Genomic DNA, 15,532 nt, shown 5'->3' with positions numbered 1-15,532 from the left:
CATGTCCATTTTTATGTTGCCTACATAATTTTGAGACCTCTTATACATGTACCAATCACAGACAGCTTACAGCTGGAAGGATTGATAAATGAACCCTCCATACCTGGTCAGTTTGAAGCTATTACTAGGTAAAGACTTTTTTTAAACTTCAGTTATACGTAACTCTGTAAGTGGAATTTCTCCAGCTAGAAAAGGGTATTCAAACTGGAAAATCACAAACTCAATTAATCAATTGGATCATTACAGAAAGCTGAATTTCAAGTAGGTTTTTTTTAATGTGGTACGCTGTTGCAGTTCCCCTCTCTTCTTCCTGGTAATTTTGAGACCTGTAGCACAGTTAGCAAAGGATTGTTCTTACAAGTTGACTGAAGTTAATAGCTGCCTGTTTTTATTTTTTGAGAGGCTCATATATACCTCCCTGAGGATGAAGCTGCAGCATGAGCTCCATATGCTAACAGACATCAGAGGGCCTGTGTGAAAAGGATAACACAGAGGAAAGGATCTAGTTTGATTAATAACATCTAGATAAATTTGGAATTTTTAAAGAGCTTCTGAAGGAGTAAGATGATGATCTTCATGTTCCTTTGAAACTTCAGTTTAAAACCAACTTCAGTGACCCTAGAGGCTGTGAATATATTAATCACACAAGAGGTGGCTTTAAAATTCTGCACCACAGAATTGCTTTTATGAGCAATCAGGCTGGTGCTTTGGTTTTTCCTCTGACTTCTTGTGATCCACATCTCTGCCTGTTAAAGGTTTTGGTTCTAACCTTGAAAATGGTTAAATGCATTACAGAGTGCATTTCCATCAAATAAACTACCAAGGTTGTTCCAGATCAGTTTTGAACTACGTAGATCAAAAGACTGAAGTAAACTACATGAAAGGAACACCTCTTAGATGAGATTGGCCTCAGAATAAATTTCTGAAGATGATTATGGGTTTTGTCATCACTGACACAGAAATATGTGTTTACTACAAGATTTACTAGTGTAAGTCATGAGAGCAATGTATCTTCTGTTTTCTCTAATTTTTCTTAGGTTTCTTTCACAGCAAAAGTGTCTGTCCTCATCCTGCTTTTGTAGGTGGTATCTAGAAAGCATAATTCATCCTATGGTGAAAAAGTATTTCTGTGCAAGAGTTATTTCTTTGAGGAGTGTACTGTCTGACTATTTTTAAATGTGCTAAAGGCCTTCAAAATTGAGCATGTTGTTTACATTAGTAACAACATAACTATCCTGTTTTTTTTCTTTGGGGAGAAAAATGCAGAACTTTCTATACCCCAGAAGAGCAAGAGGCTTCCTAGTTGTTACTCTACTTCATGTAGAACTTACTTGCATTATATGGGGATAGACCATTTGTAGGCTAAGTTCAAAGAGTTTAAACCAAATGACTGTAGGAGCTGGCTGTCAGTCAGTACATGATCTTTTTCATCTGCTGGAGATATTCAATAAAACCTCACCAAACCCACCTTTCATGAAGGCTTTTCTAAAAGCACATACTACCTAGATATTGCATCACTGAATCTAGTGACTAATGGTTATGTCAAATTCATCAAGTGTTTTTTTCCAATTATGATCAAGCCGCAAATGAGACAAGCTGTTTTCCTTGTTACTGAGAGCTATTCCTGAACCTTCCTGTTCATGAGATGCCATCTTGCAGGGTAAACATCTCTTATCAGCTGTATCTGTCTTGCATGATGTTTGTCATTTAGCATAATTATGTCATTCATCTTTGGTGCTCACACCTTTGTATTTCAGTGGTTATCGGTCTTACTTCAGTTACAGTAATTGATTAAGCTTTTTCTTCCCTGTTGAGAGAGAGATTGCTGCTTTGGTCACCCTTTCCCTCTTTCAGGGTGAGTTCTTTTTGTATACATGTGAAGGACGAGGTGTTTGAGCATACATAAAGAAAACTGCATATAGTATTTTAAATATATCACAGAAGCCTTTTATGTATTGATATCAATACATCCTTTTCTCTCCTATAAATACCCGAACTAGTGTGTCTAATATCAGATTTTAATTTTATTTATTTCTTAATTTAATTTGATAGTAATCCAGTTCTACCTTTGTTACTTGCATCTGCTGACTTCTCAGTGTACATGAATTCAAATTTTGTGCTGTTAATTTCATCCCATTTCTGTTATCCTTTGCGTAGTCAGTCATAAAGTATCATAAAAGATGATGTATTATCACACTCCATTGGGTATGCTACCTTTATTTAATCAGATAATTTCATTCACACTCATGATTTTGATGCTAAAATGGATTTTATTAATAATCACAATACTTATTCTTTGGTAACTCTCCAAATAGTTAATATATAGAACTACTTTACCTTGAAATGTTTTTCATTGTCAGCTGCATTGTTAGATAGTTTCTTTCACACCTTATGAAGTGCTTAACACTGTTCTAAAGTTGAAATTTGAATTTTCTGCTTGTGTAGAAAATCAGTTATCAGAGAAGATAATCAGGATAGTTTGTTTTTAACACATTTTTCTTTATATTTAAGGTTTCAAAATGTTTTGAATTTAGATTAGCAGGTCTGCAAATCCCTTGTGACCTTTTCTTGGGGCCTTTATAAATGTATGTACTGTATTTGCTAACCATATGATGCCACCTCTGAGTTCTGCTTTATCCAATTTGTGCTAATTCTCACTTTCTTAAACGTGAGGCATTTCTGTTATGTGTGTGGTCGTTCTTTCCTTGATCAGTATCACAGCTGTCATGAAAACCTGAGGTAAAATATTTTAGATTTTTTTTTTTATCGTTAAATTATATATCATCCCACTTTTACTTCCTTGTGTTTGTGCACCTCTTGTGCTCCTTCTCTGGCTTGACGATCTTCACTGTTTATTTTGACTTTCTGTGCAGTCTAACTCAGTTTGGTTGCTGATACTTTACTTTTCCAATGCTTCAAGCTTCTATACCAATTCTGTTGCCAGCTTAACTTTTTCATAGACACCTTAACCTCCACCCCTCCCCTGCTATAAGACATGTTCATTCACTTGTGAGGGAAATGCTCAGTGTTCCTCATGAGAGAACTTGCTCATCAGACAGCAGGAATTGCTAGCAATTCTGCATTTAGTGTGTAGCTGCCTGGAATCCTACAAGCTGCTTCATGCTATTTGGTCTATCCAAATGCAGCATTTTAAAATCTGAGACTGTGGCATCACCAAAGAACTGTGGTGAGCAAAGATGCTTGTACAATTCTTTTGACCAGAAGAATAATTTAAACAAACCCAATCTCTAATATGTTTACAAGAAAGCTATTGTACAGGACAGTCAAAAGTGGCACAGATGTTGACAATTCAGAATTACATCCTTCTCTGCCTAAACTTCTTTGTATGCTGTTACCAAGAAAGAAATGTACTGTAACCCACCCGAGAGAGGTTTTTATTAGCATTTTACAGCAAGTTGGGTATGGTGGAACTTAAATTTTAGAGGAACAATGAGCTGAAGTACTATTAAAATATGATGCTGTGTTCACTTAGTAATAAATTCTAGTAGTTAACAGCTCCTTTTCAAGTTCAGGTTGTTATCTTGTCATAAAATGTCAGTTACACTGGAATCTTTCAATTACTAGGACAGTATATTAATTTATTTTTTTTAACTTTAGACTTCAATTAACCAGGTCTCCAAACTGATTTACTTCTGCACAAGAGCTAAGAAAAACAGTATTGGTGTTATGTTTCATTTAACTGTTTTGTATGTTTAAAGTTCATATGGCAATCTCTGGTGAAGAAAAGCGGTGGACAGTGATTTACTATGTCTCTGAAGTTGTCCTTGGGATCCTAGGTATGGCTAAAATGCACACTTGTGAAATGTGTTTATGGTGATGAATGGACATGCAACCATTTCAGAAAAAGGTGCATGACTTAACTGTTAGACATATGTGGAAGGGCAAAACCAGAAGGTGAGCCATTAGTCCAAGCTAAAGTCTTACCTAGCTGTAGTCTTATGACACACTTTTTGTTTCTCTTTCTGCTGTGTATCTCCTTTTTGGACAATATATTTAAAATTTAGTTCTGCCCCCTTACTCAAAGAATTTAAAGTCAGGTTTGTTCTCAGCTTGCACAAAGGCAATAGGAACATCCAGCCCTTTATAGCAGAAGCTGGCAGAAAAGCGAAAGTGGCAAATCTAACATGAGATGAGTTAGGTCTTTGTTTTCAAGATTAGGGTTAGCTGAAGACCTAGTGCTACCCTGGCATTCTTGAAAGCAATACATAAGTTGGAAGCTATTATACAAAAATTAATGACAATACAGTTAGGTGGTTGTTGTAGAAGTTAAATATTGACAAAATTCCAGTCAAACATACAAGTCATTAGGGTAGCTAGTTGATGTAAGTGTGATGCAAGTAGCTTTAAATATGTCCCTGTGTTTTCATGTTACTGGCTTCCACCCGTCTGCTTTAATGAAAATACTGTTTCCAAAGTTGCTTGCTTTATAGCTAAACCTTAGATCAATACTTCTCTTCAAAATACTTGGCTCAGATTTGCTGTCTCTTGATTTCCTAGCCATGTATTTGGTTCTTCTCTGTATTCCTTTCTGATCACATCTTTCCATTGCTTTTTGAATGACTCCCCTCATCTCCACTCTTTGTGTGAGTAGCATCAGTTCAGTCCCTGTGGTCACACTCTCTTCTGCTGTAGTCTGTCTCTAGACAAGATTATTTTTAGACATAAATCTGACCAGCATTTCTGTTTGTGACTCATGCTAGTATTCTAAATTACAGTTTCTGATCTTGTCTAGTTGATGTCTAGCACCATTGCAAACCCAGTGTAGCAAGAGCAGAGCTCCTGTTGTTGACCCAGTGCGTTGGACTCTAGAGCCAACGTTTCCTTGATCTGGCTCCTGCTGCTGAAGCACCGGCTGCTGTGGCACTTGTAGTCTTGACAGCCAGAATGTAAGAACTCCTTTAAAAGTGTTCTGGTTGGGATGTGCACCACTTCTTTCCACTTGTTGCTTTCTATTTTAGATTAAATTTTTATGGCTTCCTGTTATATTAGGATTGTGGCTCAGTAGAAGAAGGTATAAAGTCTGTTTGCTGAAACTACAAAAGCACTTCTAAAATTACTATCCGTTGTAAGTGCTAAAGCATTCACTTAGGATAGACAGATGAGAATAACACAAAATTTGAGTTGTCTGTCTTCTTAATTAACAAATTTGTTCATCTGTTGGAGTACAGAACTGACAACACAAAAGCTTATTTAAATATTCTTAATAATAACTTATCAGTATTTTCTGTTAGACACCGTTAGATGGAACAAGATGATAAGTTTTCAGTCTAGTTTTAATACTGGTCAGTGTCCAAATAACTACAGAATGAGTTGAAGTCAGAGAATCAAGTCCATAAATGTTCTGTATAAATTATGAATATACTTTTAAATATAATTTAGAGAAGATGTGTTTTGGTAAGCATTCATGTCTCTGAAATGTTTTGCTTTGTAGCTGCTCCTCTTAAAAGAAGAAAAAGTACATTGTTATTTATAAGGCTGCTGTGGCCCCTATAATTGAAGTATCAGGAGCATCTCAGCATTTTCTAGCTAGCAACTTTAAAAAATAACCTTATTAATCTTAACATGTTAATTTACAATATGGTTTAGAAAAATTGCTAGCTTTTCTAAGCAGAGCAGACTTGAGAAGCAGGTGGGTAGAGGGTGTGTCTGTGACCTGTATAAATAGACTTTGTCAGTTTGGTGGGAGCTCTTGCCATCTATGGCTGCAACTATAGCCAGTCATCCAGTAGCTGAAAAATATAGTGTCAGAAATTTCTGCAGAGACTATTTGGCCTTAGAGTGCTCTATTCTTCAGCTTCAGGTCAGATAAAATCTCTGTTAGAAAATCAACACCTGTAGTATAAAATCAACATAATGATTTTTTCCTTGTGTTGTCATGTTTTTTTACAAGATTCAGTATTTAAGATTATACCAGTATTTGTTGTGTCATCTAAGTTGAATCAAAAGAGGAGAATGATATGTTTACTCATTGTAAATGAGTGTGTGTTGTTTCAAATAAGAAATGTACCACTTAAATAGGAAAATATCCTTTCTCATGACTTGTGTGAAAAGGTATTTCAGGTTTCACTTGTTAATCAGACTGTTCTGATAAATGGTGACCACTGCTACATAGAGTTTCTCTGTGGACTGGCATGAGCAGAGGTGTTTTGAGAGCTGCAGAATATATATGTATGTTTTATATATATATAAAAACCACCACATCAGTGGTATTTTAAAGAAAAATATAATAGCAATTTGAAAAGTTATGTGCCTACTATAATGTTTTTTTTTCTCCCTCTAGTTTAAAAATTACCCTAAAATGAAAATAACATTTTATTTTAAAAAAAGAAAAAAGGCAGAGGCATCACATCAAATCCCTACTGGAAAATAGTTTTTAGTATTAGTAAAGACAAGGTATAGAGCAACATTTCTTGATGCATGTCAAAGAGACAATTTTAATCACTATGGTTTTGTTAGTTTATAATTCCACAAGTTGTTACAGAAAAATTCATTTTGTCACTTAAATAGTATCTCATGATACCTGGGCATCATTACTGATCAGTTACTTAGGGAGGAATTTCTTTCTTTTACAGCTAGAAATGCTTACTGTGTTAGGGAGAGGAAGAAAGAAAAAGAAGGAAACCCTGAATGATAGAAAAAAGATTTAAATAATTTCATTTGCTGGAAAACTGGTTATAATCTCTATTAGAAGGTTTCTTGTCTTGACAGATACCTGTATAGCCAAGCAATAATAAAATTAAAAATTAATCCTTCTCCTTATTCTTTTTTTTTCCCCTAAAATAAACATCTCGAGTCTTTTTCTGTAAGATGAAAAAATGGAAGATTCATTTCTCTCAAATGTGCCTTGGAACCTACTTAATTTACTAGTTTGCCATTATAAATTGGTTCTTAGCAATTTATATACTAGTGTTGCAGATGAAAGCAATTTTCAGATAAAACAGAAGTGATCGATCATTCTTGTGACTGCAGTATGGAGGGGGGTGGGGGGAAAAGTGATTACATGGAAATTATATTTTTGGGAGTACTGGTTCCCAGTTTCTCCTGAGACTGATTTAGCATGGCAGAAGGATGACTTCAGCAGCAGCGCCTTCTTTAATGTGCTGTCTAATTAGTCATGAGACCTAGTTTTCTTTCTGGCTATTACTAAATAAGCTTGGGTCTATTTCTGGATTACAGGATAGTAGCTGAAACAACCATTAGGAAAATGGTTTTGGTAAACTTATTTGAAAACACCCTTATGTTCTGAGAACAACCACCTCGTGGATTTTAAGAAAAGTGAAGCAGGGATCCATTGCAAAAGAAAATGATTTGTACTACAGTAATTGTGTGGTGATCAAGAGCTGTGTTGTCCACATAAAGAACTGGACCAGCTGCACAAGCTTCATTCTGGCATGCTCAAATCCTTATGTTCACCTTTGATAAGAAAACATGCTATGTTTGTTAACAATGTTAATGTCTTCTGTTTTAAGGTAGAAGCTGAGGGTGAGTGGAATGAATAGGTGGGATGGGCAGCTGTGTGCTGAGTATGGGACAGAGACAGGTAGCTAGTGATGGTCAGCTGTGCTGGCAGAACAGCAACCTGTGCCACAGAGTCTGAATATATTCCGATTTTGACATTTTGAAGATCATGTGCTGCATCGGTGGCATCTTCTAGAGCCTGTTTTAGGATTACTTGTTTGCTGTTTGTGCTAAGGCCTGTTTTGGGTTTTTGTCGTATTTGCTTTTAACACACACAGAAGTAATAAGAGCTTCTCTGTTTCTCTGCAGCTTTTACGAGAGTTGAAGCACCCTAATGTGATTGCGTTGCAGAAGGTTTTCCTTTCTCACAGTGACAGAAAGGTTTGGCTGCTGTTTGATTATGCTGAACATGATTTGTGGGTAAGTACAGATTTCCCTGAGTGTTTGAGGTAGCATAATATGAGCTTGTTCGAACTGACATGTGTGTGGTGTACCTTCATATAGCACAGAGATGCATAAATTTCCTACTCTGTAATTAAGTGTCTAACTGACATCCTGGGTTTTGTACACTTTAAAACCTGCAGAAGGCTATGTAGATTTTTTTTTTTGCAGTCAGATTTCATTTTGAAGCTAAAAGAATTTTACTGCAAGCTTTAATTGGAGTTAGAAATCATTCCTAAATTGAGGCCTTCTGAATATTTTCATTTTCCTGCAGTCTTACACGCGCACACACACACACACACACAAGACTGCTTTACTGAGACCTCTCAAGCACTGCTAATTGAGCCTATTGATGGACTGTCACTACGTGGAAGAGGAGTAGAGACTTAGATGTCTCTTAGGTTTCCAGCAAACTATGATTTGATTTCATCTATTTGTAGAGGTGGACATCAATGACATCATGAGTTGAACTCTGATACAAATATTCGAGCTCCACACCTGTTGATAAAATGTGAGTTGCTTGGACCTGGATTTGTGTTTAAACCCAAAAGATAATGAACACTTACTAAGAGTAATCAATATGTTTGTAATTCCTTTGAAAATATTGGCAAGGAGAGGAAGTGGTAATATTGATTCCAATATTACTTCTTAAGGCTTCAGTAATACAGAAGTTGCTATTGCTAATGTTAGTGACAAATTGCTCAATTTTTTTGTACTTGCTTCTCGAGAGCTAGTGAGTATGTACCTGTAAATGACACAAAATTGTAATCCGGAAGGACAGTATACTTAGACCATGCAAAAAGATACTTATGGCTCAGTACGAGTAAAGTAATGGTATTTCATTCCCCTTCATATGCTTAAAAATATTTAATTTCACTTCTCTTATGGGATAGCAGCTTTGTATTTTAAAAGTTTTCTTCATCAAATTCAGTGTATGCTGAGAGTTTGTGTATTTCTCACAACTGGTGACAGTGGTGATAAATAGAAATACAGCAGCTAAAACCCTGTATGGACAGAATGTATTTGTGCATCAAATGAGTTTACTCATTTTATAGAACAACCACAACAAACACATTTTACTGCTACATTGAATGGCATGTTTAAAACACCTTTTTTCTAACCTTTTCCATTTGGAAAGGCATTACTTTGGGCATGTGGTGATTTTTCACATGATTTAACAGTTTTAGGTAAAGAATCACTGCAGTCTAATGTTCTTGCCACTTCTCACATCTGGCTGGGTATTGGTCATTATCTCAGTGAAGTTAATTCTATTATTTGAGACTGAAATGTTTGTTACACTAGTTATTTGATGTGAACTGGTCTCCCTCACACTTCCTAACCCTCTTAATTTTTTTTTCTATGGGACATGCTACACAAATCATTTCTCCTTTCCTGTATAATTGCCCATGTTTCCTTGCTTCTTAAGCCTTTGCCAGGAATTATTTTTTCTCCCTTGCTTAAAGTTAGACATGTTCAAGGCACTCTTGGTTCTGGCTTAACCTCGGTCCTCATTTCCTTTACCGTCAGCACTTCCCAAGCATCGCTCTTAATTCCCCTTTTGTCTCTTTTGCTCACTCCCAACTTTGTGTCTTTTTCCACGCTGCCTCCTACACATGGAACAGCCTCCCAATTAACGTACGTAAAGATCCTTCACTATCCTCCTTCAAAAAACTCCTGAAAATCCACTTACTTTGTAACGCATTTCAGAATAACAACCACTTGTCATTCTGTCTGTGTTGTGTTGTGTTTTGCATTTCCTGTGCTTTACAGCTTGTGCCCTTTCAGCTCTTTGGGGTAGAAACTGTAATAGGGGATTGGCACATTTTGTTATTGCTTAGCACCATGTGCTCCCCCAGTACTACATGAAACCAAAATGTCTATTCATTATGGATATCAGTTTAGAAGGATTTAAATTTTGAAATTGTAGATGTGCTGTCACTACAGACGTGTAGATTCTGGAGACCAACCATTACAGGTATGGGTAGTTTAGAGTTATTTACCAAAATTTGTAATTATGGGAATCGACCTTTTCTTCAAAGCTGCCCAGCTTTAGTAACTCCTATTGGCTTCAATGAGAGGTCTAAATGCTCATCACTTACAAAACATCAGATTAATTAAAATCATTACATTTTTCAACTTCTGTACTGGAAACATTTGGCAAGAGATGAATAAACTATATTAGATGCTATCTTATTCTGTTCATTTTGTAATACTGAAAAAAAAATGTCCCATTCTAATGAGGATAAATAATGGTGCCAATTAAGCTTATTAAAAAGTTCTTTTATGGTGAGCAAGAACTTTTCTTTTTTACTTTGCATTTAATTCCCAAGGATTAGACTGCTCAAATGTGAAATCTGAGTATAGATAGCAGCATACTTCATAATTTTCTGTAACTTCTGTTGATACCATTACTAGGGGATGAAGAAAGATATGCTAATTTGAACTACTTTTGACAGGTATTGGTGAAGATTTCTTATGTTGTTTTTGCCTACAGACATATTGACCATTAAATAATCAAGCCTATCAAAGATATTTTTCTTCGTCACCTCTCAAGTTACATTATTCAAAACAGTGCAAAGCCATTCATGAGATTGCAATAAAGAACATCTAAGAATATAGGAATTCTTTTGATCAATTGATTTATAACTTGTTTGCTTTAATTACCAAAATTCTTGGTGTAATCCACAAATTATTTCCTTACGATTTTTCTTGGCTGTTAGTCTCTGTCAATTGGTAAAGTTCTTAGGCTGTTGGATGTGCCACATATGTTAATTTATAGTGTGTTGTCTACACTGTCATCACTGTTTATATATGCTCATGCTATGAAGTAAATAGAAGATTCCTTAGCTTTGCATCTTAGTGTAAGAGGAGCATTGATGCAAGGTTAAAAATGTGTATGTCCACAGATGCCATTGAGTGTCTCGTACATTGTAGGCCACATCCTTTCTTAACTGCTGATAACTTGCTTCAGTCTCACACCTTTATATTCCAGTTGTCCAAAGCTTTCAGCTTCAGATGTTTATAGCTACAGAAACAACCATCTGCTATTCCTTTTCTTGTGAGGAACATACCTTTTTCAATATCTACTCATAAGATCTTGGATGCTTTTAATCCAAATTATATCCAAGTTTTCTGCCTTGATTAATTGATGTTGAGATTAAAAAAAAATGTAATTCAGTTAACATATCGCTGAGTTAATCTTAAATCCACGAGTGGAATTGATACTGTTTTGAAGTTAGTTTTTCCAGTACACAGTTAGAACTTCATAGTCTTAAAAACCTGTTCATGGATTAAATCTTTCCAGGAAAAAGTGTAATTCCTTCAACTACTAGTGTATTTTTCTGTTATGTTCATTTTTGGCCTTTAAAAAAAAATCTTAAGTGCATGAGTTTTCACTGTTTTATCATTAAGAAATAACTTATTTTCCTATTCAGTTTTTATGTATGTTCTTATTTTACTTGATTCTTAAGTTGTGTACTGCTGTCCAGAACTTACTATGTAAAGCTCATGCATTTTAAGACATTATTCAAATTTATATTAAATACATTATGATTACTTAATCGGACTTCAGGAGAAGTTTGATACAAATGAGGTCTGCTCTGAGGGCTACTTGCTGTTAGCCATTGTAGAGATTATAGTATTTAGAGCTCCAGTAGTCCTAGGGGAGTGCTCTTATACTTTTACAGCACCAGATTTTTAATGCTGGGAGTATTTTCTAAAGCACACATTTTTTTATTTTAGTACTGCAAATAAACACACGTTCAATTTCTTCAGTTCCATCGCCTATATTCTTAAATAGGATTTTTGATTGCACACACAATTTTTGTAACTCTCTTATATTCTGAATTGATAGGGTATCCACTTTTCTAGCTATGTTAATTCTCAGAGTCATTTAATATGTGTGTGTAACTTCAAAGCTTTAAGGTCCCCTTTTCTGGAAATCTATGTTGTAATTAAATGAGAAGCTTCTGAAATTTCTTTTAAATCTCATCCTGAAAAGCAGTGACTTTTTATCACAGTAAGATGTGTTGAATGTGGTTTCTAGCCATAAAAAACATTGTTGGTGCTTAATAAGTGATTAAATAAATTATTAACTATGATGTGATAATATTGCACGTGATATGTTCACCATCCAAGACCAGTTAAACAATGATCTGAGTATTTTTTCAGGTTTGGTTGAATGTTTCTCTCTTGTTATTAGATTCCAGTGATCGCTAACAACTAACTGTTTAGCAGCAAATACCACTAAGAAACATGAAGTAAACTTAATCTTGAAAGTATTGTTGATAATAAAAATATATGGATGGACTGGCTTTGTATTATATGAAGTACTTGTTATGTATGTATTCTGCTTTTTAAAAATATAGGGTAGAGATTATAAGCCTAGTTATATGTACCTAAAAATAATAATCAAATAATGGAAAGGAGAAAATATTCTTCCTATTATACATGTAAATTTCCTAACACTATATGACTCTCTCAATATACAAATAAATATACTTTATTCACAATGTTGTTAGCTGAAATTATGTTCCTAGATGCCAAATGAAATTGTGAAGGTGTTGCATAAGGATTTGTAAAATAAACCTGCACGTTTGTTTAATCACATGAATATTTTCTAATAGATTGGTGTTTTAAAGTATTCATCAAATATGGTGTAATCAGTTATAATTCTTTCTTCCACTAGGCTTCAGTTTAGCTCTTAATCATGAGGATAATTCAGATGCTAGCTGATCACAGATACTTTTATATACATGAAAATACTTTTCTCAGTGTAGCAGGGTTTTTTTTCTTTGAATTTTCTATAGTCGTGTGTCTATTTTTGTTATAATTTGATCCTGCTCCACTAGGTGATTGTGCAGTCTTCTCTGTTGTATGCATATTTACTAGTACAGAATTCTGCTAGCTGGCAGAAGGATGTAAGTTTTATTGGGGCAAAGATTTGTTGGAATGGGCTGGCATAGGTTTTGACTGCTTTAAAGTTACAATTTTTATTGTCAGACATTGTTACAGAAAGCCTTTACAGCATGATTTATCCCTTCCGAATATAAAGGATGGGGTCTTTTTGACACTAAAGCGATGGCTCAATTTCTTACAGAGAGTGGCGCCATTCCTTGTCGATAGCTGGCTGTTCTGAGAATGTACTTGTCACTCACAAAACATGCTTTTTCTGCCAGTTTTATAGGGATTTGAGGTTAGTTTATGTGGGTTCCTTTTCTGTACCACAAAGCATGAGAATTGGAGGTAACAACAGGTAGGAACAGACTTCAAAGACAGAGGTAAGGGTGCAAAAGTGTAAAGTGTGTGAAGAATTAATATGAACAGAGTGGCGTGAATACTGAGTGTTTCAGATATATGCTGAAAGGGTAGTTGAATTCTGATGTTTTTATTATCATTGTGGAGAGTTCTTTTGACGTATTTAGGTCTGAAAGATACAGAAGACCTAGAAAGACCCCAGCAAAAGCTAGAAAAATGATATTGAATCTGTTTGTCTGCTCTGTGCTTCGAAACTTATTTAAAGCAAGTTGACATTAGCAAAGTTAGTGTATTAAAGCTTCTTTCACTGTTACTTAAAATGTCAACCTCTTGTCACTTGGAAATTGATTTTTTTATTAGGAAGTTTGGTTAATGACATTCTAAAGAAGGTACTTGGTGATGGCCATATACTGGCATCATTTAGAGGGAGTGTGTTGAGGCACATTTTTTTTTCCCGCCTCCTCTTTTGAAGGACTGTTATGTGTAGGTTGCTGTATTGCTCTCAAAACTGCAAACTTAAGTGATTGCAGTAGAAATGCTTTTACCCACTTCTGTTTTGATTTTATTTTATTTGTGATATACCTTTGGCAAATTTTTTTTAGTGTCTATAACTTTGGTGTCTGAGTCCTAAGTGTAGGCATATGAAACTGATTTATTTTTGAAATAGCAAACAAATGTTACTCAGGTTAGTTAGAGCTATCTTTGTTTCCTCTTTGAAAACTGTGTGAACAATGCATGGTTAGTTTTTATACCACCTTTAAATTTTGATTTATTCTTCCATAGCCTAAGTGCTTTACATGTGCCATGTTAAATTACATTTGTTTGGGTATTGATTCCTGAACAGAAAAAATGGAAATAATTTTATGTTTGAAGTGACATTTGAAGCCATATAATCTGAATTTTTCTCTTGACTTTGACACAGATTTAATGTGAATCCAAGCTTCCATATCTTTAATATTAAAATATAATTTTACTTTTTACATGTGCATTGATATAATTATGTTTTATTCTCAAAGGTTGGATTAGGGATTGGATGGAACAAACAGACTATTTCAGCAGCAAGAGGCATCTCAACATAGTTATGTTTCAGTTTGATGGAGATGCATGTCATTTTGAAACAAGCATTGCCTTAAGCAGTAGAACTCAAGCAGTCAGGTTTTCTAGGGGATTGTGTCTGATCTCATGTCTGTTGAGGTGGGACCTCACAGTGTGACTTCATTTAGTCAGACATGCATAAAATCTCTCCTTTAACTGGCTTCTTACGTTCATGAAAACTTTCCACGTCTGAGTTGTTTGCTTCTTTTAACCTCTCTCATACTGAATAGCAATTCTCAGGAATGGGGTGATACAAACACAGTGAGAGTATGTTTGTATCTGATTAACTACCTTGGAAGCAGGCTAGAATTAGGATCTTTTTGAATGGTCATTTAACTTCTGGGTAAATACTAGGGGTTTTCATGAAACAAACTAAATGAGTTTGTTCTGTATTGTCATGCATTATGTTTACTTTGTTTATGGTGGAGGATTTAAAAAATGTATGTACTTCATTGGTCAATTTTCAAACCAATTTCAACACACTAGGTAACATAGAAGGCAAACTATTAGACTGAATATTGTTTCATGAGTCACCACTGTATTTTCTTTTCCAATGCTTAGCTCTGTTTCACTTCTTTATTATTGTTTAGATGGTCTTACTGAAATAAGCCAGTTCATCTGTTTTTCCTCTCAATTTTATTACATTTTTTTGAAGTTGAAAATTGGAAGTAAGTAGTTAGTAAATAAAACCAATAGTCCCAGAGATTGTAAACAGCAAATTACAGCCAGTCTCTGGAAGCTTCATTACTTTTCTAGAATGTTGATAAATGTATACTTCAATGTTGGTCAGTGAAGTGTTAATTTAATTTAGAATATAGACTTAAAGCCACTGCCACAAAGTTGATGCCTTGTTTAAATTTAAAACAAAATACATAAAAGCAGTAGAAATACTTTTACATTATGTTTATATTCAAAAGCAAATACCTAATTGGCTCACATTTTTGGAATCCAATCAATGGCAGCATGTTTTTAAAATTTAGTAATCTGAAAATACAGATGTACAGAAAGGAAAGGCATTTTGGCTACTTTTGCTGAATAGATTTGAATATTGCTTGGAGTTTCATTTACTTGGTATGATGTGTTCTTTCATTTTGAAGCACTTCAGGTATATCAGAAGGAGAGCTTGCATCTGCAGTGTTCTAATGAACTAATTAAAATGAAATTGTGATGGGATAACATTGTGGATGGGTTTCTGTTCTCTAGCGTGTGACTTGTATAGTGTGCACTGACAATTAAGGCTTCCCCAAACTTTTGCTGAATG

At 34.9% G+C, this 15,532-nt stretch overlaps 1 protein-coding gene across 2 annotated transcripts in view; it reads left to right on the top strand.

The window, feature by feature from the left end:
- The window catches only part of CDK19 (cyclin dependent kinase 19), a 130,451-nt gene that overhangs the window by 42,844 nt on the left and 72,075 nt on the right, over positions 1-15,532 (top strand). For both annotated transcript variants that reach the window (XM_074896156.1, XM_074896155.1), the window contains exon 3: positions 7,789-7,899. In XM_074896156.1, coding sequence (XP_074752257.1) covers positions 7,789-7,899 — 111 coding nt within the window. The remainder of the gene's footprint in view (positions 1-7,788; positions 7,900-15,532) is intronic.

Source organism: Athene noctua, chromosome 1 (genome assembly GCF_965140245.1).
Source record: "Athene noctua chromosome 1, bAthNoc1.hap1.1, whole genome shotgun sequence".
Lineage (NCBI taxonomy): Eukaryota > Metazoa > Chordata > Aves > Strigiformes > Strigidae > Athene > Athene noctua.
The sequence above is the reverse complement of the archived record's forward strand: the minus strand, read 5'-3'. Positions and strand labels throughout refer to the sequence as shown.